This window comes from Psittacula echo (genome assembly GCF_963264785.1).
Source record: "Psittacula echo genome assembly, chromosome: 3".
NCBI classification, from domain to species: Eukaryota; Metazoa; Chordata; class Aves; order Psittaciformes; family Psittacidae; genus Psittacula; species Psittacula echo.
In genome coordinates, this window is record NC_137736.1 from 95,629,780 (window position 1) to 95,655,320 (window position 25,541).

The window sequence follows — 25,541 nt, forward strand, 5'->3', positions numbered from 1 at the left end:
CCTCTTCACAACACCCTGCTTGTTCACTGTCTCAGAAGCAGCAATTGAGCAGACACGGTAAAAAAAAAAAAACAAAAAAACCCAAAAAAAACCAAAAAAAAAAAAAACACCACAGAGCAAAGTTAACATATTCCACCTTCATTTTTAAGACCAGCTTCTTGCCCACAGCAGCACTGAGGCGTTCAGACTGTCCTGGCACTCCACGGTCAGAGCTGTGTGGACATGCAGTGACCCATGTCACTACTGTAGGTTGGTGCCTTAAGCAGGGACCTTCAGAAAGTCTCTGCTGCACTAAATAATGCACAAACAGCAATACCTACAGAGACCAAGCCCTTAAACCCTTCACCAGATCAACAAACTTAGTGGGGGGAAGACTTATTTTTGGACTGAGCTGTAAATGTGTCCACGTGCTAGGTTTTAAAGTTCATGGAAACATAAAAAGCCAGTATTTTCCATGTATTTCCACTCAGCACCTAAACAGAATCATGTCAAGATTCACTTAGAAGATGTTTCTGGAGAAGAGGCCGACGACCAAATTTCAACCTGGCGCATGTTTCTATAACCGAGTTATAAACTACACTTATAATGGAAACGCTGACAAACGCATAACTGCTGCAGTTAGCTATGACAGGCTGACCACAAGCCCTCCTTCAGGAAGGAACGACATTACTTTCCCCCGCTCCTTTTCCAGGCTGCTCCGCAGGCAGCCGAGGCAGGGGTGTGTGGTACGCACGGGTACCTCTGCTCATACGGAACTCTTACTCCACCGATTTCCCACACGCTGAAGGAGCCACCCCTTTTGGTTTTGCCATAAACACCCAGAGGGCCTCTCACGTCCATGACTCACTCCCCAGGCTTCTCCTCCACCCCTGTGCGTGACTGTAGCAGAAAGGTTGCCAGCTGCGATCGGTGAATTAACATCACTTTGCTCGCGGCACCGTCGGGAAATCAGTCACAGGGGGCTGGAATGGGGGGGGATACAAACTCGGCAGGAGTTTTACCCGGGGGGGAAGCAGCTGAGGCGGGGTATCTCCGCCTCCACCAGCCCCATACACCCAGAGCCACGGGAGCGACCGACATCCCTGGGCGGTAACACGGCCCGTCGGAGCCGACGTGTCGAGGGAGACCGTGTCCCGTCCTAGTCCCCCTTCACCCCCTCCAGGGCGGTGCCGGCCCTTGGTCCCGATCTCCTCCTCTTCCCCCCTCCACCCTCGCCGCCTCAGGCGCGCACGCACACGCCGCGGCCTCCAACCGTCCCGCGCGCGCGCCCCCGCCGCCCCTCGACGGCGGGCAGGGCAGCGGCGGGTAGGGTGGGAGGGGGAGGCTGAGGCGGCGAAGCACCCCTCCCGCCACAAGCGCTGCCCCAACCCCTCACTAAGTTGGCAGGGCGGTGTACCCCGAGTCCCTCTGCCGCCTCCCCAGACCCGCCGCACCCCCCTTCTCCCACACGCAGCCGCGGCGGGGCAGGTACGGTACGGTACGGGGTGCTACCAGCGGCGGGGCTCGAACCCCCGACCTGCGGCAGCTCGCTCCCCGCGAGGAAGGGCGAAGAGCCTCCCCCGTGCCCCCGAGCGCGGGGCTCTCCGCAGCCCGCGGCACTCACCGAGCGGCGGCAGCTCCGTCTCCCTCTCGGAGCGGCTCCCCACAGAGCGCTCTCCTCTCCCGGGGGCGGGGAGGAGGAGCAGGCGAAGGCAGGAGGTGGGGAAGGGCGGGGAGAGGAGAACGCGGATTGAGCCCTCCCGGCTCCTGTCGCCGAGCTCCTTCTCTCCGCCCCGGCCCGCCCCAGTCCGCCCCAGCGGCGCGGCTAGCAGCAAGCGGAGGGGATCGGCGCGGTGTGGTGCTGCGCGGCGGCGCTGCTGGGAAGCGGCGATGTGAGTGCCGGGGGCCGGGAGGGAGCGGGCAGCGCCCGCCACGATCTGCGCAGAGCCCCCTGCCCTGGGGCCGCGGGCGGGGAAGGAAGGGAGGGAGGGAGGGAGTGCCGGCGGCCGGGCCCGGTGTCCGCAGGGCGCGGGAGGCCTTGGGGCAGCCGGGCTGCTGCCGTGCCCCAGCCGTGGCCGGTGATCCCCGCCTCACTGACCGAGTTACTTCCCTCTCGACCCCGTCCTCCTGCTCCCTTCCGGCCTCCCCCCTCCTGATTGTTTGTTTGTGCTGCGCTTTCGCTCCGTTATCTCTCCCAGACACGCCGGGCAGCTTGGGCTCCCCCCTCCCGGGACGGCTCAGGGGGGCCGGCTGCCCGGCTGCCCGTCCGACCCCTGCCCCTCAAACCGCGGCCGCCTTTGGTGCCTCCGCTCCTGGGTGCAGCGTGCGAAAGGAGCCTCCGCGCCTCGGTCCTCCTGGCCGAGAGTTTAATTAGGAAACTTGTGTTAATACCTACCGCGTTTGCGGCGTAAGAATCCAGGATTTGATCTTCATTAAGTGAGACTTTCATACGAATGGCGTTTGTTTGTTTCTGTTACTTTTCAAGATGCATAATTTCGATACTGACTGAAACCAACCCTTAACCTGGTCAGAAAACCAACCTTTACTCTGACTCAGAGATCTTTCTGTGGGGAAGTATTTGATGGTTAGGTTGTGCGAGCCTGGCTTGCAGGCTGGTACTACATACAGTGCTGTTCTTAATTTTAGTTGTTGCTATAATTATACCTGCACAGCTTCCTGACCCAGTTTGTGTTGCTGTTTTTTTCCTCTTCTAATTCTTATAATATTCTTCCTGACATAGCCCGTATCTTCATTCTGCATCTACAGCAGCAGAGCTCTGCTCTCAGTAGATATCCTGCACTTAAGATATTTAAGTTTTGAGGACTAACTCAGGTAGTTTGCTCTAAGTTCCCCGTGTAAGGAAGAAATACACACTTACGGAGTTCAATTTGCTTCTCAGATGAATATTTGGGACAGAAAGAGTGGCATTTTGGAGGTGATAGCTTCCATCTGTTGACGTGGAGAGCTCAGACAACTCAACATCTGACTTTTTAGACAACTGAATTCAGGGAACATGAGGTCCATTGGTGCTCCATATGTGCAAAAGGCTGCCTGCCCTGATACTCTTGTGCATTCTTGTATGCTGTTAAAAATATTTGCAGCATTATCTTTAAAGTTACAGAGTTTGTGATATAGAAAAGAGATCTGGCAAAGCAGATCCATGCAGATGATCTTCAGCACCAATACAGGTCAGACTGAGCAGCTGCTGCAGACTCTGCTCTCTGATCAGTTTGTCTTGTGGGATATTGTAATTTGTATGTTGTTCAGAGGGGGCAAATACAGTGAGAAAAGGCAGCAGCAAATCAGGTTGCAAATTAGAATTTACAGAAGGATTGGCAAAAGTAAAATGGGCTTGAAAGCCAGAAGAACAAAACTCTTCAGAGAACTGTCCTGTTTCATGTGGATGAAACTCCCATCCGTCTGTAGGAGCCCACATACAGATGTGTATTCTGTGAAACACTAGAAGCCACAGTTAGGAAGGGCAGCCCCATGTACTCACTGCGTTATGAATGCTGTTTTCTTGAGTTCTTATTTTTAAATACACTTTTTTTAATACGGGTATGTATCTCAGCAGAGTTTCTAGGGTAGGATTAGTGCACTATGAACGAATAGAGTTGTGAATTATTTGAAAGTGTGGGTCATTAGGGCCATTGCTGGGACCCGCTTCACAGTACAAGAAAACCTCCTTTTTGGCCTCCTTCCCTGTTGATTTTAGAGTTGCCTTATAAGGTTTTACTAATACTGAGATATTTGAATTACAATTAGCTGTTCTGGAATTGCTTCCCATGTGGAGTAGGGTTTATTGTGAAATAGATGTGATTTTTTTTTTCTTCCATTCTTTCTATTTCTTTCCATTACAGGACTATTATTTTTCTTTGAAAGTACAAATATTCCCAAGTTGAGTTCATTACTATTTCTGAATGTTGTCTCCTGTTGAGTGGTTGTTATAGAGCAGCCACAGTAGTTACCTTGAATTCATTTCTTTGTGTAGTCAAGAACTTGACTTTGTCTCTTCTCACTTTGCACACCTGTATTCAAGATGATGTGCACACAAGCTGCCCAGTGCTCAAACCTGCAGCAAGCTGTGAGATGCCCCTTTGTGTACTCTTCAGAAGTTGTAGTTGTTAAAACTGAAGACTGCTGAGCATGTGTATGATGTTTTTATCCCCTAAATTCTTTTAATTTGACAGATCTATCCCTGATAACACTGTTTCCCTCCTCTCTCTCCCATCTCCCCCCCTCTCCGCCAAATTTCAAGTCTTTTGTTTTAGAACAGAGCTGTTCAAAGCAAATGCTTCCAGGTTTAGATTCACAGACACATTTTCTTTTGTTGGTTTTTTTTTCCTTGTGTTCAGAACCACCTAAACCAGTTGTTTGTTTGTTTTTTCCCTTCCCACCCCCTCCCCTTTAATTTTAATTGTATGTGGTAAAACCAAAACCTCAGTCCCAAAGTCAAGTCTGGCAAAGCTGTCTCAGCTGAAGGTAGCTTCTTTATTGGGAGTTTCTTAAGCTTTGCTCTGTAAGGAAAGCTGATTGCACCACCTGTTAAAACATTAATAATACTGTAGCTTGTGGGGAGAAGCAGTTCACCAGTTGACTGGATTTGGGGCCCTGGACCCCAATACTGCTGGCGTTACTTTGCAGGTTGCTTTCTGAGCCTTGTCAACAGAACCAGTCCCCTTTTGTGTGCTCCCAAACACGTGGTTCACGTGCTGGAGTGTATAAATGGGTCACTGCAGTGTAGGCTGCATTTGTCTCGTGGCTCAAGAAATAAATATGGAAAGTCAAAATACCTGAGTTTCTGAGTTTTCTCTCTGAGATTTCAGTGTTTTCTTGTTTTGTGAAATGATGAATGTGGCAGGTGCTGTTCATGCAGAGTTGCTACTTGTTCTCCATCTTCTCACTGCCTCTGAAGTTTTAAATGAATTTCAGAACTCTGAAAATGGTTTTAACACTGACGCTGTTTGCATCCTACAACTGTTTTCAGCAAAGAGTTTTGTCATTTCATTAAAGTCTCAAGAAAGCAGCTTGGTGTTTACTCTCTCTTTTTTTCTCCTTCCCCTTTATCTTGTTGAACTGTTGCACATCCTGTCCCCTGAGAGGTTTGACAAATAGAAGTTGAAAAAAGATCACTGCTCTGTAGGAGACGAAAATTTCTTCCAAATGGCTGAAGGTTTCCAGCAGTTTGTCCAGCAGTTGCCGAGTACCTGACTATCTGAGCTGCCCTGTTCCCTGGGTGCCCAGTAGCTGGTTGCCAAGCTGAACTTGCTCAGACAGTTCTGGAAAACCAGGCTCCCACCGGACTTTGTCACAACCCTTCCCAGGAGATAGAGCTTTACAGTGAAAACTTGGATACCTCTCTGGGTCCATGTTGCCAAGCTCCTGTTTGGGAGCCAGACCTAGGTAAATGTGTGCGGTGCTGAACCTCAGCCCTGCAAACCTGGAGAAGCCAGACTTGATGCGTTCTGGACTATCTCTGTTTTAGTGGAAGGAAGGAAGGTATTTGTGGTGATACTGGCTAGGTGGTAAGCTTTCTGGTCCTTGGCAGGTTAGTCCAGCTGTAAAGCTGGAAACAAGAGCTAACCTTCACTGATGGAAGTGCCAGGCAGAAGACAGGGAGTCTTAAAAGCTGTACGGTTTTGATTGCAATGACTTTTAAAAATAACTGTGCTTCCCTTGGTTTGTACACAATTATTCAAGTATAAGAAACCTCTGTACCACTTTAACAGCATCTACTCTCAAGGTTGTATTTGGCAGATTAATAGAACAATCACATACTGAAACGTTGTCATTGATCTGGATTAACCTTCAGGTTTGTGACCGGAGCCCGTGGAGCGCTAGCAGCCTCTCACTGAAGTGGGGTTTTGCTTCGGTTGCTGCTCCTTTCCAAACACTTCTCTTTGGCTTGCTGTTATTGCAGCACTGTTGGTGCTTTGCAGGCTCCACTGTTGTTAAAATGGCAGATATTATTCCATTTCAGCCAAGCTTGGTTTTTGAGTAATATGAAGTCAAGGTGGAAAATCTTGGGACCATAATTTCCACAATTCATTAATCATGACGTGCAGGATTTTAGGTTCCCAGGATATCAAGTCTTTTGCACAGACAGTATCATTTGCTCTTATATGTAACAACAGAGAGGCAGCCCTTCTTTATCAAAACCAATAGGAGATGAAGATAAAAAGCTTTTGGATCTATACTTAATCCCTAGGAGTGCCCTCAGGTTCTCCAGCACGATGACTCTGTATAGCTGCAGTGGTTTGCTACAGATGTGATGTCCGGTAGCATTTAGGAAAGAATCCATGGAAAATACAGCTGTGAAAATACAGCTCATCACATTCTCAAGTCTTGACTTTTGGTGGGTGCAGCTGTACAGTCTTAATTTTAGCACTTATACTTGATTCTATTGAAGAGAAAGAGGCAGCTCTGTTAGGTCAAACTTGGAAGCACACAGATGTTCTTGCATATCTGAAAGATGCAGTGAGGCTGTTGTACAGTTCATGTTTTTTCTGTCAGAGTTGGTCTGTTGCTTTAGGAAGGGTAACACAGCTTTCAGCTGGAGCGTTATTTGAGATGTTGTCAAAGGATTTAGAGACAAATTAGGAGCTATAGCTCCAGTAAGAAAAAGGGCCTCAAGGTATTTCTGAGCTCTGAATTTCTCCCTCCCACTAGGCTGGTTTTCCAGCCGAGAGTGTTCGATTTTTCGGGCTTTGGCTGTAATACATTTTGATACATAAATCTCAAAAGCCATTAATTAAATGTGTGACTAAGTAATCGTCCAGTTTTAAAGTACCACCTTTCAGGGATGAGCAGCTTTATGTTCAAATCAAGGAATGCTCCTTTCTAGCTTTCCAGAAAACTGCTGGAAAAGCTGTTAATTGCTAACACACTAGTGCTTATCGGTTGAATTTTTTTTTTTTTTTAGAGCATATCCTTCATACTTACACTTTTAAATAATTGTAGCATCTGCAAAGTTGTATTTTTACGTTAAGCACTGGTCAGAGGATGTATTTCGATATCTGTTTGAATTTTGAGAGTTGAGGTTTGTTTCTGGTAATGAAAGATGTGCTTGCGTGTGTAAGAGTTGAAGGTGCTATCACTGTGCATGGAAGAAGTTTTGATTTTATTGAATAGAAGTGTCAAGAAGTATTTTCCTTGAACTCTGTCCATTGATCTTCAGACAAAGGCAATGATTCAGGTTTTGGACTGATCTTTTTTGATGTTCTCAGTGTAACCTTGAGATATTTTTGTTTTCACCCCTCATTCTTTTCCATTTTAAGAGCAGTTTGTTGCTAGAATGTGTTTTGTTGAACCAACGCATTGCCTCTGTTGCTGCAAGTTAACAAGGAATTGAATTATTTCACAAGCCTTATCTGGCATTATGAAGTGGTTTTTGATGACGGAACAGCCATTGGAGGGCTTGTTTGTTTTATTATTAAATACTTTTTATGTCCTAACTTTTGAGCTCTGAAGAGTTTTCCCCAAGTTTCCTGACGCATGCGACTTATTTAAATTGCATGTTTCAGACGTTACTCGCATTTTTACACTGAAACATCCCAACAATTTACTGCTGTGTCTGTGACCCCACAGGTCAGAATCTCTTCCAGGATTCCCCACAGCAGCTCACGTTGTCCAGACTGCACCTTTGTACTGCCTTTGCGCTGCACTGTGTACAGCATCCAGAGCAGACTTTGACATTAAATCTAATGTTTTACACTTAGACACATTTATTGTATGCGGTTCTATGAAAAACATAAAACATTTATGAAAAGTGCAAGTTGCACAGTTTGTGTTTAGTAGGATATCTAGAGCTGCTTATGTGTCTCTAGCTTGCCTTTTCATGTGTTTCTGGTTCTTACAGAAGCATCTCCATTGTGAAAATCTTGCAATCTGCAGGGGTCAGTTGGGGACAATCCCAATACTGAACAATACGATCACCCAAAGCAGAGTAGATTTAGTTTCTGAAGCTATATATCTATATAAAGACCTGTGGCTTTGATTCTTGTTTCAGATTATACATACTTATTTTTTTTCTCTCCCCAGGGCCGATTACTGGAAATCTCAGCCAAAAAAATTCTGCGATTACTGCAAGTGCTGGATAGCTGACAACAGACCTGTACGATGGTCTACCATAATATGTCAATGATTTTGAAATACTAAGAATTTGAATTACAGGCTTTTGACATCACTTTTGATACTAATGTATTGATGCATGAAATTTGTTGTAATACTTGAGATATTTAAAATATGGTGTGTGGGAGCCAGGTACATGCATACAAAGTGGTGTCTGCTGTTCTACTTGCCAGTACAGATAAGAACTGAATTATCTGACCCTGCTTTTTCAAGTTCTGTAACTTAACATTTGATCTGTCTTGAAACTTTGTGCCTGTTCCTGGCCTTCACATGCAAGTAGAAAGCAAAACCTGGCATATGTACTGTTTATATATGGTAGGCCTGGTACAGCCAGCACTCTTAAGCATTTAAAGCAGGTTTCTTTAATTACGGACTGCCCACAGAAATGTTACTGGGTTACAGAAAGGTGTTTCTGACTTGCAGATGCCTTTTGCAGAATACTAGACCTGTTGGTTTCTTACTTAGAAATTAAGTCTTGCATTCCTGACTCAGTGCCAGGGGTAGTCCTGGAGCTGAGCTTCGTCTGGCTTACAGTTAGATACCTGCAGTTCAGAATGACAAGTGTGAGCTAATTGGTTTAGGTTCCTTCTTGTGGTCAGTGAAGAGAAATACATGTTAAAGGAGAGGGATCTGGGGAACTTACAAAGTCTGCTTTTAAATGAGATGAATCTTGCCCTGGAGGTGCATTCTCTGCACATGGGTTCATGCAAAGAAATTCTGGAGTTGCTAGGTCAGGCTCAGGCACCTAACATCTGAACACCTAAATGAGCTCAGATGTTCTTTGTGCGAACTAGATGAGGACTTCCACTGTTGCCCCTGTACAGCTTCTGAACTCCTTCCACTTCCTACTGGCTTCAGTCTTTATGGCAGCTTTTTGGCTTGCAGACTGCTCTGTTGTCTTCAGTTACTCAGCTCCTCTCCCACTTTGCCTTTTCCTCTCCCTTTCTCATGTCTGTGGACCTGCAGACTTGTTTAAGTTCATGAGGCAGTCTAATTAAGGAGCCTAGCTAATATTTGGAATGCTGCATAACCCATATGGTTTTTAAGTTTCCACGAAAACAGAGAGGGTAAGAAAAAAATCAAGGGATGACACTTGGAAGGATAGCATGGGGAGGGAGCCCAGATTTCCTGTTACTCATCTCTATGTGTGATGAACAGTATCATTTGAAAAAAATTTAGATCTTAGAAATACAGACTATGAAATTTTATGGCACCATTTCGGAGCATTACTGATATTTTGTAGCTTCCAAGTTGAGTGTTTCTCAGTGTTCCTTAATTCGTACAGCCATTTTGTAGCTGTAGTGTTTGCTGGAAGTGTTTTCAGACCAGTTACACTTAGGCTTGTTCAACTAAGTTAACTAGATTTTAGCTAAAATTAATGAAATTAAAATTGCATAATACTTACAATTTTTTCTTGGTTTTCTCTCTGAAGAGCATTGATTTTCATGAAAGAGGAAAGAATCATAAAGAAAATGTGGCAAAAAGAATTAGTGAGGTAACTCGGATATCTTAATTGCACAAATGCTTATTTTTAATCTCTTTCATTATCAGATTTGTTTAATTTATTCTCTTGTTTCTTTGTTTTAGATTAAAAAGAAAAGTTTGGAAAAAGCAAAAGAAGAAGAAAACATGTCAAAAGAATTTGCAGCAATGGAGGAGGCTGCAATGAAAGCCTATCAAGAAGATATGAAAAGGCTTGGAATTAAGCCAGGTAGTTCATATAGCTGCCAGAAGATTAAAGACAGAATTGAAAGAATACTGAATAGGAAAGGGTTTTTTTCTTAAATTAGTTTTTAGGAACATGAGGGAAGGACTCCAGGACTGTGTTCGCACATTAAAAAGAAAAGAAAAAAGGGGGAGCCTGCAAATTGCCTGTAGCAGAAGTGACAGCACAGAATGCTTTTAGCTACGGTATCCTCTGGTCCATGGAACAATCCAGTTTGGAGTAGAAAAATTGAACAATGAGGTAACATAAAAGAGGCTGCAGTTGATGCTTTGAATCAGCAGTGCAGCTTCCTTTGGTTAATTTTGTGTCACTTTTGCCAGTTGGAGAGAAAAGTTCCTATTAAGTAGGAGAGGTTGGGTTCCCACTGGTGTCTTAACAGTGGAGGTGAGAATCTCCTACTCAGCTTGCAGTTCAGCAAGTACCTTTGTTCCATGTGACAACTTACTGTACATTAAAAAAAGTTTGTAGTTTTAAGCTTCTGTAGAACTATCTTTTTCATAACTTTCTTAGTTTCTTTTTTGTTGTTGTTTAGTTAGAGCTCACTGGTCCTTACGGTTTTTCTCTTTATGTTACTGATCTTTTGATACTTGGACTTTCTTACACTACTATGATATTGCTACAATGCAAGATTCTGTGAACAGAATCTTTTAAGTTTACCTGCTATGAGTGTAACGCTAATGAGTGAATATAACTCATAAAGACAAAATGTCCTATTTACTGTTGCTCAAGAGTCACTGATATTTAAGCTCACATTATTACTCTTTTCTAAAAAGGGAGTATTATTTTCTTTAAGATGATGTAGGTCCCAGTTCGACACAGAGTAAAATGCAGAGTAACCCAGTGGAAACTAAAGGAAAGAAAGAAAAGAAAGAGAAGAAGGAAAAGAAGGAAAAGAAAGAAAAGAAAAAAAAGTCATCTCTGGACACCTCAGTGCCACCAAAAACTGAAACGAAGGAGTGGGTGCAAGGATTATCTCCCGAAGGCTATACATACTACTACAACACCAAAACAGGAGGTAAAAACTAGTGAGGAGCAAATGCAGATTTAGCTGTTGGATATAAATGAGAAAAGACTACCTGCATTTCTTTTCTCTTCTGCTCTTTCTGTAGTAAGCTGGTTATTAAAATGTGAACAAGTAGATGGAGTTTTGATATTTAACATTCAAGACGTTAGCATCCAGAATTTCAGGCTGCTTTTCCTGTTAGTTAATAATGGAAGAAAGCAATAATTCCACAGTTTCTGGAAGTGTTTAGCCTTTCAGAAGTTAAGTATATGAAAGATAGCGGTGTTCTTCCTGAAGAAGTGTTCTGATCAGGAATGTGAAATAAATTAGTTGTGCCCAAGTAAATGAGAGTAGTTATGGGTTGCTGTCTGATTGTTTCTTTCCACATTTACAGGATTTATCTGACTGACTTCTGTTGGGGAGCTATGTGTTGTGATCTACTTCAGAGCATTAAAAGCAACCCTCTTTTATGATCAATGAGAATATTACAAACTGGTTTTTATAAATTTAAGGATTGACATGAGTTTTTACCATAGTCTTGAATCATACAAAATAATTGTCAAAAGGTAAAAATCATGTGTTTAGTTTCTTACTAAAAAACCAAAACCAAACCAAACAAAAAGACCTCAGCAAACAAAAGAAATAACTCTCCTTTGTATCAAAATTCCAGTATTAATGTATGTATCAGCCATAGTATAACAGGGTCTGGAAGGTGGTTAGTCCCAGTAAAGTCAACTTTAGTTGTGATACTTATGTTTATTGTTCATACCATAGTTTGCTTGAGGGTGATTTATATTCCAATGAGGATTTTACTACTTTGTTTACTATATTACTTGTTTGTATGTGTGGGCACATCGGTGTCATATCATATTCTTTAGATCTCCTTTTCTTAAAGATTGTTAAAACAGGATTGAATCATGGATGAAATATGTTTTTGTTTTTTTAAGAATCACAGTGGGAGAAACCTAAAGGATTCCAAGGCAACTCTCCAAACTCAAAAGCGGTAATGAAATACTCTTACTCATACTTTTCTTTGTCCTTGCAAACACTTTTCAAAAAATAAGCTAAGCAATTCGCAAGTCTTCTGACTTGCAGAAGATAAATTGTTTCCTCTTCAAAAACTTCGGAAAAGAAAACCTGAATGTATAGAATGTTTTATGATATACTTGATGGAGACTGAGCTTTTAATATACCAGTTTTTGGCTAATTTCTTCATCAAGGGAAGAGAAATGGTGGTGGATGTGTTTTTGCAGGGTATGCTTTTTTCATGCTTCAGTCCATAAAACTGAAAACTTTTGGGAAATTCTGAATAAATTCTCTTCAACCTTGTGCAAATGAAATGTAATTAAAAAAAAAAAAAAAAAAAGATCTTACACATAAGAGAAAGAGTCCTTTCTCTTAGGAAACATGAAGATTGCACTGTCAGATAGTTCCATGGTCATGGAACCTACGTGTAAGGAACCTTTTAGCGCATAACTGTATTTTCCTTATTTAAGGCATGGGAACGCTTGCAGAATAGACCAAGGACAGAAAGAAGTGTCCCTTGCCCATGGCAGGGGCATTGGAAATAGGTGATCTTTAAGGTCCCTTTCAACCCAAACCGTTCCTTGATTTCTTCCTATTATTAATGGGCTTTCCCCTGATACTTATCCCTCCAGGATTTTTGTGGTTCAGAACATTAAAAATAGGATTTCTACAACACTCCTGTGACATGTTCCGTTTCCCCATTTTGAAGATAGGTCTCATAAGTACAATACGATTTAAAGTCAGTTTTGTTTGCCAATGTTGGATTTTAAAGATCAAAAAAGCCCGGGTTTTTCAGAATGCTTCCCATTCTGTACATCTCAGAAGGTAGCCTGTGCTTGGTACTGGATAACTTACGGTCAGAGGAGAAAATGGCTTTAATTGGGGATATTTTTAGGCAATTGAATCAATTCACAAAGTATATATGAAGTCTTTATCTTTTCAGTCAGGGTATAGCTTTGCAGTATTTATAAGCCAGTCTTAACGTAGCCTTCCACTGGAAGATGTGGTCTTGTATCTAATCTTGTGTGGTCCTTGGTGCATGTTTGCCCTGACAGTGAACTAGTTCAGGGAGTGAAGACATCAGAGTTTAGGTTAGTGCTCTGTAGGCTTATTTCCTTGCCGTCAACTCTGAGGGTAGTCAGGGAAATGCCAGCGTGGGGAGAGCAGATCGAGGAGAGGAGAGGAGGGGCTCCCTTCCTGGCAACAATTTGAAGTTAGCTCATCTCAGCTTTATCATAAACACACACCTTCAGCCTTGGATATCTGTCTAATGCCACATGGCTGTATTTTGTCATTCCTCCCTCACCCTGCTCAGTGACTTTGTGGTGTCTTGAGTTATTTTTGCTATTGCTAAAAACAACCACTTGATTGCTCCTTATTTAGTTTGAGCTAAAGACATTGGGAACATTCCAGATCTCTTACAAGGACTCACTGCCCAGAAATTAAAGGGCATGCTTGCAATATGTAGTGTAGATTCACAGGCCCTCCCTGTTTTACAGTACATTAGCTTGCTTCTCAGACATCATAAGAGGTCGAAAGAACAGAGTAATGAAAAGGCATATTGAAGACTACCTGCAACTTCAGTTAGGTTGACATCATGCTTGTTAGCATTTGTTCCCAAGTAGCAAGCAATAGGACTAGAGGTAACAGCCTCAAGCTGCGCCACGGGAGGTTAAGACTGGATATTGGGAAAACTTTCTTCACCGAGAGGGTGCTCAGGCATTGGAACAGACTGCTCAGGGAGGTGGTGGAGTCACCGTCCCTGGAAGTGCTCACAAACCACATGGATTAGGCCCTTAGTGACTTGGTTTCGTCGTTGACCTGACAGTCCTGGCGTAACGGTTGGACTCGATGATCTTGGAAGTTTTTTCTAACCTAGTTGATTCTACAATTAGCATTTATATAGTAGCATACTCCATGTGTGTAGCATCAAATATCTGCTGAGATGCTTAGGATATGACTAGCAAAAAGGCCAGGTTGTACTTAAGACTGGCTTTTTGTCCTCTTTCTACTTACAGAAAATAAATTTTTTTGCTTCTTTTGGAGAAACTAACACTTGAGAACAAACCCTTGAGGAAACTTGCTTACTGAAGGCTCTCTTGCCTTTGCCTGCTCTGAACCTACTGGTACAATTTCCCCTGTTTACAGAGTGGGTGCGAGAACTTTAACTCATGATTTTGTTGTGTATTTAAAGAAAACAACAAAGTTTCAATAGAGTGTTAAGCAAATGTATAGGTATGTGTGTGCCAAAGCCTGTGTATATACACACACAGACATTTATTAATGCAAAAATAACGTATGGTGAAGCTTCATGGATGTTCTGCCTAATGCAGGGGAGCAGGCAGTAGTTAGTACTTAAGGAGCAGTATGTGCAGGTGTTGACGAAAATCAGGTTCTTAAGGGAGATGTTAAGTCAGGGGTAATGACTGATTATGTAGCTGTGGCTGATTCTGCACATCTGCATTTTAATTACACATCCAAAAAGACCTACCCGCAACTTCCGCCACATTTCAGCTGGATTTATTAATCAGTAGGGAAAAGTGTTGCTTCACTAAGGAAGTAAATGAACAGGCATGCATTCCTGCAAAGTTTGATTTCTCTGTTATTTCTGGTGAAGATCTGTTTTGGGATAAATTCTAGAATGGTTTTTGTTTGTATGTTTCTGTTTAGTTGGTGATACTACTTATTGATACCAGTGTTCTGTAGCCCTCACAAAACCTTGCACCTTCCAGAGAAACTTTTTATCAACCTCCACTAAAGAGAATGACACAAACAGGAAATTACTACCTCAGGGGTGAACACTTTGGAAAATAAACCCCATGTAAAATAATGGCCTGTATGATAATTTGAAGTGTATGGCAACGTGTTATATTGCCTCATACTAATTATCCACTGCTTGAGAAAAAAATGTGTGTGTGCATTTGCAGTATTTTAAGTTAAACAATTCAGTCTCATTTGAGTCAAAGGGAATACTTCCTAACAACTTCAGGGGTTCAAGCTTTAAAACAGGAAAATTATCACAAACAAAAGATACTCAGGGTTGAATAGTCTTATAAGTGATGCTTTGGCTGACCCTTGAAACTTGTTTTAATTTCTCCTGTATCTTTTCCTTAGACAGCAGAGTGGGTAGAGGGTGTCACTGAAGATGGTCATACTTACTACTACAACACACAAACAGGAGGTAAGGAGAGCTTGTTTTCCAGTTAAGCTCTGTTTCAGGAGAGAAGGTTTTCAGAAAAGCACTTCGTTTTGCAAATAACTGCATTTTAAGGGTATTACTGAGTTCTGAATTTTTTAAGCTGCTACCTTAGTTGAAATATACTTGTTGCTTAGGTCAGTGCTGGCTTTATAGCTGTATTGTCAGTGTGTATACGTTCGTGCTTAATAGTTTTTTTCTGACATTCAACTTGTAACTCTGAACTGTGTGTTCCTCTTTTCTACATATATATTGAAATTATAGTTTGGAAACCAGACAGGGGCAGGATTTTTTTTTGGCAGGTATGTAGGACTGAGTAAGAATCTCCTAAACTTTTCCTCTTACCAACACAGTATTGATAAGACCGCCCAGCATCTTGCCTCCTACTTCTTTCCCCCGTTCTTTTCACTAACATGGGGAACTTCGTGGTAACTCTCTCAGAACAGGCATCTGTTTTCTAAATCCGTTGGAATAATTTTGAGGTCAGTGATGCCTCTCTGGAGAGCAAGTGATTTTTTGCTGTGTATGAGTTTTCCTTCTGCTGTTGGGTATGAAGTGGCATTCCTAACGATGCCAAGAATAGAATAAAAACCCCAAACTTCCAGTTTTCCAGTGTGCCACTCCCCTGCCCAAATGATTTGTGATTTCTTCTTTTGAAAGCCAGAGGAGATGCTGATTATTTTTAAACATTGCCTTCTAAGCTCAGGGACATTTTATGCCTTTGGCTGTGTTGTTTTTTCAAGTTCTTTGTGGACACATGACACTCATGAAGAATGGCTTTGTAATCATATTTGGTAAAATTTGGGCTTGTGAGATTCTGAAGTGACAGCAGTGCCCTTAAGAGACTGTTCTGGTCATGTAAAGTCACTTATTACCAGTTTCTTACACCTTTACCTCTTCAAGATACATGTTAAGTGTTGTTTTCAGTTGGAGATTTCTTTGGAAAGAGATAAAATAACTGGAGAGTTTTATTAAATTTGAAAGCTTATATAAAAATCCAGATTGAAGGTTGGTTTTGCCTTATTGCTACTAAAACTGATTTTCAGACTTAAATATTTCTTCTCAGTCTATTTGCCTGTATAGTACCAGCAAATTCCAACTAAAAAGTTGAAAGCGAGGTCACATCCTGTACATACTCCCATGTCTTTTCAGATTGATATTTGTATTTAATTGATAGCTCTTTAATTAGAGACTGACCTAATGTTACAGAGCCAGGTAGCACAGAGAAGGGGTTTATCTACCTGGAGAGCTGAGGCTTGCAGTTACAGTTTACCTCATTCTGGCTTTGTAATCGATGGACAACGCAAATCAGATAGGCACCTCTAGAGGGCAATTTGTCATGCAAAAGGATGAGAGACCACAGTCTTGTAAGCCACAGTTCACCATTTATGTCATTTTTCTTAAGCACTAATTAAAACAAGCTTTACCAACAGTAGACTCAGCTGTCATAAGTGTATCTCTGCTGGGAAGTGAAATGTTATCTTTCTGATTATGTTTATTAAAACAAACATATCGAACAACGGCAAAAGCCTTGTGCTAAACTGTTTGCTGTATTTTTGCATAAGACAGCACTCCTTATGAAAGGTAATGCCAGATCAGAATTGGAAACATAAGTAATGTGACTGTTCAAATATTTTGACAGTATCCACATGGGAGAAACCAAGTGGTTTTGTTTCATCCTCAACTGGGAAGAGCCAAGCAGATTCCAAAACATCTGATTCAGACTCAGAAGACAGTGAGAATGAAGCACAGAGTTCGGAAACAAATTTCAAGGCAAGTTTTTAGATTTATTTTACATACAGTATTAATTTTCTAGCAGAAGATGATTTATGTGTTGTGACAGGATGTACTCATTGTAATTAGGTTAAACCATATGACTGAAAGTAGAAGTTTGCACTTGTTTAAAGTCAAATGAAACTTTATTCAATCATTTGGCCCATTAGTGGCACTGTTCCAGAATAGAAAGCATGATCATCCTCTTCAGCCCACCTGAAGCAGCTTGAAGTCTGCAAAGAGATGTGATGTTCTCTGAGAAAGGTCACTGTCATCTCGCTGAAATAATCCACAGAGTGGTTTGGATTGCAGTGTGAGGATGACTTCAAACCTTCATTGGTAAATGTGACTGCCCAGAGACCCTCAGGGAGAGCTTTTGACTGAAAATCACATGGGTGTAATTTCCTTATTAATTGAGAAAAACTTTGGCAGCACGTAATACAAAATCTGGATCAGTTATATTGATCTATGTCTTCAGGTTTAAAACTTATGATAAAGGCTTATGATTATGGCTCTGGTTGGGTCAGATGGTTTTTCTGTAACTGTTTCTCAGACAGTTTAAACATAAAATGTGTTCACAGACAGGTGTTAATTCTAAAATATGTATGTTTGTACCTCTGCCTCAGCGTAAGCTACTACCAGGTATTAGGTCTGAAGTGTGTGTATCTGCAGCACAGAAAGCTGTATGTGAATTTTTGCTTCTTGCTTTTTATTTACCTATGCTAAGCTTTGTTTTCAAGTAAATTTTATGACAGTATGGGTTTATCATTTCAAGTTACTCTTGGTTGAAAAGTATGAATAGTAGGTAATGGTAAATCAAAGATGTAAAATAAAGGTACATTGTGTTTTTATTTAGGCATTTTTGCTTAAGGTGGGTTTTTTCCTCTTTAGAGGAAACGAGGTAATGGTGATGAATCAGAGGAAGGGAAAAAGTCTCCCAGAGCTAAGAAGTTAAGTCCTTACGGGAAATGGCGAGAAGTTAAGTCAGAAGAAACTGCTGATAAAGAGGAGAGTTCATCCCCTTCCCAAGAAGCCTCCAGTGACACATCCAGCAAGACCAATCCTTATGGAAAATGGAAGGCGATTCCAGAGAAAGAAGAAGAGGAGGAGGAAGAACCAAGGTGAGGAAATGTTTATCAGAGTTATTTTCATGGTATTTGTTTCCAGAATACTTGTTTGAAAGAACTGAAGCTTTTTCTTCTGAATTCTGGCAGAATTAACACTGCAGGGATTGGAAATAAAGCCCAAATGCAATTCTTTCCGCAGGAATTATTTGAAGTAATAGCACTCCATGGCAGATGGAGTGGTGGTGGGTTGGTTTAGTGTAGAAGTTCACCATGATTACAAACTCAGCTGAAGTGATTTAAAGGATCATTGTCATCCATAATTTTTCTTAGAGGCTGAGTATCAACTATTTAAAGGTAGTTACTCTAAGCTTATGTTCCTTAACAGCATCTCATTCAACAATCTGGCTCAGCTGCCTCAGGAGCTCTCCTGACTCTTTCTTCCTCTGCTTCCAGCCTCAGAACAGCATAGGCAGCTTTCTCAGGGCCTCCAGCTTTCAGGCTAAATTCTGTTTCTGATGAGTAATGAGGTGGTCTAACTCTGCCTGAAGTTCAAGATGTATCTTGGTCTTCTAGGACCACCAGCAACCTTATCTTGATCATACTGGGTTAGCATTGCTTTGAATTCCTTCCTTATTGGGATCAGGAGTGCCTGACATAAGGAGTATGCTTTTTGTCAGACTCCGAGCAATTTCTACCTACGCTTGGTGTGTTTGGCTGAGTTACTTGCACAAGCAGTGAATTCTTTCTCACTTTGTGGTGTTTTACTAACTCTAGCTTCTCACTTGAAGGACATGGTTGAAAAGACACTTCAAATTTTCACCCAGTATTGCGGTAAAAGAGTTGGTTCAACTGTTGCTCATTCCCTCATTTGCCTCATTTCAAAACAGAGTTAAAGCAAAACCAAAACAAAATCCACTACAACCTTTACTGCTGTCACTGTGGGTAAGTCCTGGAGGCTCTTATAATGTCGTGGGAGACACTTTTTGTAATGACTTAACTAAGGAGATGAAAGACAAAACGTGTAATCTAGTTATGCCATTTTAAATCTGGAAGCTGTCCCTCTTCCATGTCCAGTCAATGTGCTGCAGATGTTTTTGTGATCGGGAGGTTTGTTTTGGTTTGGTTTTACTGCACAGTGCTTGAGGTGGCTCATTATTTTTGTGAGGCATGCTGCCTTTTACAGCCAGTTTCTTGTTGTGGGGCCCTCTAGGAGTCTGGAGAAGCTAGGTTTTGGAGAAGGAAATCTGTCCTTTCCCTCATGCTCACCCCATTCTCCAGCGTTTTAGTTGTAAATTATTCAGCAGACAGTTTCGACAGTGTTGGAACTAAATTCAGCACTGATCTACTTCCTTGGAGATTGCAATGTTCACATAACACCTTCTGTGTTGGACCAGCTAACTGCTCCTTGACTCCAGAGCTGATAAGTTCTTTCAGTTTTTGGAAAGCACTGTCTCATAAAAAGTGCTTTTAGCTACTGAACCTTATATATCAGTCTGTAGGTGAACACACAGGCCTGAGATGTACACACATGTAAAGGAGAGAAATGCAGTTGTTTGTTATTTACTTTAAACTGAGGTTAGGCACAATGGCAACCACTTCCAGAGGTTTGTACTTTCGGGATACTGCAACAGTCTTGTTTCCTTGACTTGCTGTCATTCTCGTGGCTCTCTTTGGGTGCCTGAGCCAGTCCATGTCTTCCTCGAAGCATAGGACCTGAAACCACGTACAGTACAGGAGTCAATATCAGACACACTCAGTAGTACTGAAGCATTTCTTGTATGGATTGGCCAGGAATACAATGTGTATCTCTTTGTAGCAGAGTTATACTGGTGTGGTGCCTGATGGACTTGTAATTAAGATCGTTTGCTGCCAACTGTTGGGTTGTTCTCCATCATATGCTTGTGCCAAAGGTTATTGTTCTAGAACACAGTGCTTTGCTGTTGACCTCTTAAAACCAACTGGTTGTCTTTAGATGGTGTCCTTGATTTGTTCAGATCAGTATTTGCAGTGATTCTGTTCTCCAGAGCTGTTCCTCCCAGCGTGAGGTCACTGGCTGGTTCGGTAAGCCTGTTCTCTGTTCTGTCATGCAGACCCTCAGGGATGGACACTTGTGGAAAACTACTCCGTAGCATTTTGGCAGTGAAGCATTGCTAATTGCTCACTGACTACTGTCTTTTAAATTTAAACACACGCAGTCCTGTTGTCTTTTGCGGGACTATTTACATGATGAGTGCTTGGGCCATGCTATAAGCTCTGTACACAATGAGGGCTTAGTTTTTTACTTTTCAGGGCAGCCCACACAGAAGCAGCAAAGAGGATGTTTTTTGCTTGATGCCTGTCATGATGGTGATCTTGGCTAGAAGACTGCGTCTAGCTCAAAGCTGCTTTGACAATCAAATATGGATGTTGCTGTCTGCAGTACACCATGCTGTTTTTTCCATGTAGATTAATCCTTCTATGTTTTCCTCTCTTCTGCCAGTGAAAAAGTGGACCTGGAGCTTCCTAGTACAGAGAGTGACAGTCTGCCACCCCCAGTGGCAGAGGATCCAGACGATGCGACAGTGATATTTAAAGAGAAGACAGTCACCTCCCTTGGAGAGCTGACAGAAGGGGTGCCAACATTTAAAAAGAGGAAATTTGAAAATGGAAAATCTAGGAACTTAAGACAGAGACTGAGTGATCAGTAACACTTAACAAATAATACTTGATTCTGTTGAAGCAAGAGTGAATCGAAAGTGTAATATTTTAAACAGGCTTTTATAAAGAAGATGTTGGATAGAAATTAAGGATTTATAGGGATTGAAACATGTGAGTTGTAATATTTTTAATTCTGTTTTGATGTGATTGATCTTGGAATGGAAGTCTCTGTTCTGTTACTTAATGCAATATTGTAAATATATCTATTTTATCCGTACAATCTAAGTTTAGTTTGCTCTGGGTAAGCTGTTTTAAATATGTTGCATAAGGTTTTTTACTCCTTTTCTGAGAGAATGTAGTCATCCTTAATCTGGCAGAAAGGATGCAGACCTTTTGTTTTTTCACAGAGGAACTGGATCAATGACATGTACTAGAGAATAAAATCATCCCCCAAGATTGATTATGTGGAGTAGTTCCCTAACTAATGAGTAAAAATACAGTGCTTACTAACCTTTGGCTAATAGCTAGCAGAAGAGTAGGTGGTGAGACTGCCAACATTTCACAGTGATCCTTTGATGAAAGCTGTTTGTAGAGGAGTTAGTCACATCAGTGCCACTCATTCCAAGTGACATTTGGAAAATCATTTCTGTACGTGCATGAGAAACATGTTAAACCTCTGCAGAAGGTTTAAACAGGATGAATCTTAACTTTCTGTAACAGCCCCAGAGCCTGTTGGAGCAGATACTTCTGTGGTGTCTTCCTGTTGTATTTTGTTTTATTGTTGCCTGTGCTTGAGCTTTTCCTTCTTTTTGCACATCAAGTTTTCTTTTTTTGGTCTTACACAACAAAATGTCCCTTTTGTGACAAAACATTCCAAAGACCTGGCCTTGCTACAGCATGCAGAACCCTTTTTGAGGTTGATGGATTTTGTCTGTTGATAAGACGAGTGTATTGAATAGTTGCAGTGACTGACTAAGCTGAGAGGGGCTAAATGTATTGAAGTTTCATCATTCTCAGTACCATGGGAGAGAAAACAGAAGATGGATAAGTAGAGCTGATGGCTGTACTGTCCGCGATGGCTTGGACATTTTCTTAAGGCCTGTAGGTTCGATTTCTTCACTAGGTGGGATTGCTCTGCATTTAGCATGATCAGGAGTCATTGCGAAAGGATACAGCTGCACTCATTGCTTCTCCAGGTGTCAAACAGTGGACCACAAATGTTCAAATAATGAACCCACTAAAAAATATGTCTCTTTCTGAAAGCTTGTAGTGTTTTGTTCAGGAGCATCACAGCCAAAACCAGAGGGTGCAGTTGAAACAGTTGTCAGAGTCCGGCTGCAGCAAAATGGAGTTGGTAACTGCTGAGCTTGAACTTCCCAGAGAAAACAACTGTTAATCCATCCTATCAGCAGAGAAAGGAGTGTGAGACAAGGAATCTGTTTATCATGTCTTACAAAGGATGCCAAGGTCTTTTTTCTATTCTGTGATGTTCTGTCTATGTGTAGAAGAGAATTGAGTATTGTGTTCAACCCTGTGTGTTTCTCTGGCTTGTTGTATTTCTTCTGATGTTTGTTTTGAGAAATTTGAAAGTTCCCTGTAATACCCAGCCCTGGATTGTCATTTAGAGATGCTGGATGTGTGCTGGATGCTCTCATACATTCTTCATACATGCAGGAATGTACAACAAGTACTCTGTATGAAAGACCTCACGTGCCAGGCTAGAGCAGAAGCGTCCTTTCTGCTGAGGAGGGGTTGTCAGGTATCTTTAGAAAGAGCAGGTTTCAGGTTTTGTTCATGTCTGAACAACACTACTGCAGCACCTTGGAGCCTCCGTATGTTTGTAACAAGTTTATGCGCATTTCCTCTCAATTTACACAAGTATTGTCCTTCAGCTAACTTGCTTTTTCTCCTCTTGAATCCATCGTGTCTTTTCAGCATCACATAACATGTCCTTGTGTGGCACTCCACCACCACCACTTCTTTTCACCTATTCCAGCCTGAGTTTGCCTGGGCTCTGTGTTCAAGGAAGATTAAGGCCATGGGTGATGTTACTAATACTTCCTTGGCCTACTGGAAGCGACTCTTGGTACATGTGGCTCTAAACCACATTTGCCTTTCACATGACTGCATTGTGCTGCCTGCCGTTGGCACCCTGTGATTTTCCAGTACAACCGGCTCTTTCTGCTGCTCTGCCATTGCCAGCTGCCACGTTAACAGCTGATCCTGCTTTCCTTCCAAGCACAATCGTTTTTTTCCTTACAAACTTTTTTTGTACTGCTGTACTCATATGCTTCTGTTACTGCAAGCCTAAAGTGTATACATTTCTGTAGGAGCTCTGTAAAGTGATTTCATTGTTTATTGGCACAGTAGTATAGTTGTTTTACTTGTAGGCTCCACTTTTGAATCCTCTGAGGAGCTCATCTTTTCTCTTATAGTGAGGTTCCCAAAATATTAACATCTTTCCTTAAAAATTTTGTCACATTGAAGTGGTCACAGGCAGTGATTAAAGATACCTGTAACTAAACTGCTCAAGGAGGTGTTTAAAACCATCTGAAAGTGTTCCAAACTTGTTTCCTTGAGGAGCTGCTGCTAGTTGTAATATCAACAAAGGTCTTTGTCAAGTACGGTGTTAAATAGACAAAGCATTAGTGGAAAAGATACTAAACGTTCTCTTTGTTCACTGATAGTAAAGTTGGTTTAAATACCATACACTTGCTTTTGCTGATGGGACTTCTGAAGCCTGTGTTTCACAAAGAAACAGAGCTCTCCACTCCCCGCTACCTCTGAGTCAGTTTGAGGAGAGACCAGTTCATTCTTTGTCCTTAAATTACAATAAGGGCCAGTTGAATCAAATGGGATCTATCTAAAGTCAGTGTTTCATTTTGCACCATGCTGTCACTCAGTTTCCTTATTGTGTATCTAAACCAAGTATTTTTGATACAAACACACTGTCTTTTGTGAGATTTAAGGCAGACGCTGCTTTTCCAGGACACAGGTTCTGTGCAGATCCCTCTCCCTCCTGTGCTATCTCCCTGCAAAATCTTCTGCCTTTGGAATTTGCTGTAGGAATCCTGTAGGTATTACCACAGTTATGCTCCTCATCTGCTAATCCTGCCTTGGCTGCACTGGCCTTCAGTAAAGGAATGTTCCTTTTACTGTTTGAGAACAGTGCTACCAGAGGAAGAGTGTTGTTTCCTCGCTTACCCATTTTCTGTCATGCAGCATGTTTTTAGCTGCTTGCCTCCTTTTATTGCAAGCTTCTTGTTTTGTGGACATTGTTAGCAATACGAGGAGAGTCAGAGAGAAAAGGGGAGTCACGGCAGTGTCTGACAATGGCTTCATTTGTGTGGGTTTGAGCAAGTCAGTTCTGTATTTTTCCTTCCTTGCCTCATCTTTCCCGTCTTGTCTGTCTAAAGATAGCTTTGCAGTACAGGATGCTTTTCTTTGGTGTATGTGTTTTTATAGTAGGGTCTATCTAAAGCTGGTGATGCTTTCAGAAGCAAACATATTGCATATACTTTGATTCAATATGCAATTGATGCATATATGCAATATATTGCAGTTACTTTGATGGGCATTTCTTTATACCAGGAGCTGTGCAGAGACCTGCTTGTTTGACCCAGGTTATAGAATACTCCTTGTTCCTCTTTAGGCAAAGCCAAATTTTAACCCTCCACCTAGGAATTTGTAGATTGAAATCCAGACTTTCCCAATAGCGTAAAGTTTTGTGTTTGACTACCATAGAGAAAATCTGTGCTGTGGCATCATCCAGTCCCGCTGTTCAGATTAAGAAGGTGGGAAGGCCAGTCATGACATGGATCCAAGTTAAATTCACCTGTGCTTGTATAAAAACATTTGTCTTTTTTTTTTTTTTTCTTCTTTTTCACTTGAAAAATATGTTACTTCAGTGCAAATTTGGTATCTTAGAAAGGGAGTAAAAAACTTTGTTTCTTGGTTTCCTTGATCAGCTTTTTGAGTTGTGCCTCCCCTTTTTAGTACTTGTCTTGTTATTGCTATCTTCTTCAAATAGTCTTCCTCCAGTATTCCCAGCTATGCAAACCTCCACATCACCGCTGTGCTGTATCTCCAGCATCTCCCTTCACCTCACCTCTGCTCCACTGGGATTTGGGGAAGCATTACGCTGTCTTACACAGGCCACCATGTCTCCCCATCCCAGCTCCTGCCATCTGTTTGCATCATGCCCTGGAGAGGTACAACCTTACCTACTCTCAAACAGCCATAAGCTGTTTCAACTCCATGTGCTGTTCTGATTTCCTCACTGATCCTTCTTCCTGAGACAGATCCCATTCCTTCTGTGGGGTTTTTAATCCTTGTGCTGGCTGGTACAAAACCTGTCTCTGTACCTTCTGCAGCAACCCTTTGGTTCTGCTTTGTCAGCTGTTACCTCTTCAGTCTCTCTTGTATCTACCTCTTAAGTCCTCTTTACCTTCTACCTGCTGAATTATTTAACTTAGAAATCGTGTGAAGTGTTTGTGTGACAAACAGATTGAGCTTTGTGAAATGTTTTGGGATATAGCTTGAATAGAAAGTTTCTTTACAGAGCAAAAAGCATTGCAAATAATATTCTGAAAAAGGCTGAATCTGCCCCAGAGGGTTCTCAGACAGTGTCAGCAAACACAGGTTTGACTTTACCTGTAGAAGTAAACACAGCCCATGTTAAAACCTAGCAGAAAGCATTACACAGACTGGGGGCTGAAGAGAGTGAATGTTAATGGCTTCATTACAGAGGGGGAAGTGCAGAGGAACGGGTGAATGAGAAGCAAGTGGTTTAGTTTATAGGTATCCTCTGCAACATTAAACAGTGGGTTTCTCTTTAGCAGCTTCTCAGTTGCAATTACAAATGTTGCAAGTTCTTGAAGTGGAGTTTATATGAAGACCCTGAATAAAGCTTTCATTTGAACCATCCGCTACTGTTGTTCATCTGTTCAGGGGGGTTAGGGCAAGCTGGGAGATGGACAAGTGCATGTTTTATTAAAAATGGGG

The 25,541-nt window shown here is 41.9% G+C and overlaps 2 protein-coding genes across 5 annotated transcripts in view; one reads left to right on the forward strand and one right to left on the reverse strand.

Annotated features, from left to right (window-relative positions):
• The window catches only part of ELF1 (E74 like ETS transcription factor 1), an 87,513-nt gene extending 85,771 nt beyond the window's left edge, over positions 1 to 1,742 (reverse strand). Inside the window, exon 1 of one of the 2 annotated variants that reach the window (XM_080612376.1) lies at positions 1,604 to 1,742. The gene's annotated coding sequence lies outside the window, so the exon portion shown is untranslated. Of the gene's footprint in view, positions 1 to 1,599 lie in introns of both variants that reach the window. The other variant, XM_080612375.1, reaches the window with a different exon arrangement.
• Positions 1,732 to 25,463, forward strand: WBP4 (WW domain binding protein 4). Of its 3 annotated transcripts, XM_080612380.1 has the most exons (10): positions 1,784 to 1,871; positions 8,020 to 8,092; positions 9,542 to 9,604; positions 9,697 to 9,820; positions 10,629 to 10,850; positions 11,786 to 11,841; positions 14,979 to 15,045; positions 16,703 to 16,833; positions 17,725 to 17,954; positions 20,380 to 25,463. In XM_080612380.1, coding segments are annotated over exons 1-10 (1,176 nt in total). In that variant the 5' UTR covers positions 1,784 to 1,869; the 3' UTR covers positions 20,588 to 25,463. The 3 variants fall into 3 exon arrangements, with proteins under 3 accessions (XP_080468507.1, XP_080468506.1, XP_080468508.1); XM_080612382.1 differs by lacking the exon at positions 8,020 to 8,092 and having other exon boundaries at positions 1,799 to 1,871; XM_080612381.1 differs by lacking the exons at positions 8,020 to 8,092; positions 9,542 to 9,604 and having other exon boundaries at positions 1,732 to 1,871.
• Positions 25,464 to 25,541: the final 78 nt, after the last annotated feature.

Excerpts from the sequence above, each read along its gene's own strand:
- WBP4 (XM_080612380.1), top strand. Across the intron at positions 9,821-10,628 it reads AAGGCTTGGAATTAAGCCAG|ATGATGTAGGTCCCAGTTCG; the intron begins GTAGTTCATATA and ends ATTTTCTTTAAG. Across the intron at positions 17,955-20,379 it reads GAGGAGGAGGAAGAACCAAG|TGAAAAAGTGGACCTGGAGC; the intron begins GTGAGGAAATGT and ends CTCTTCTGCCAG.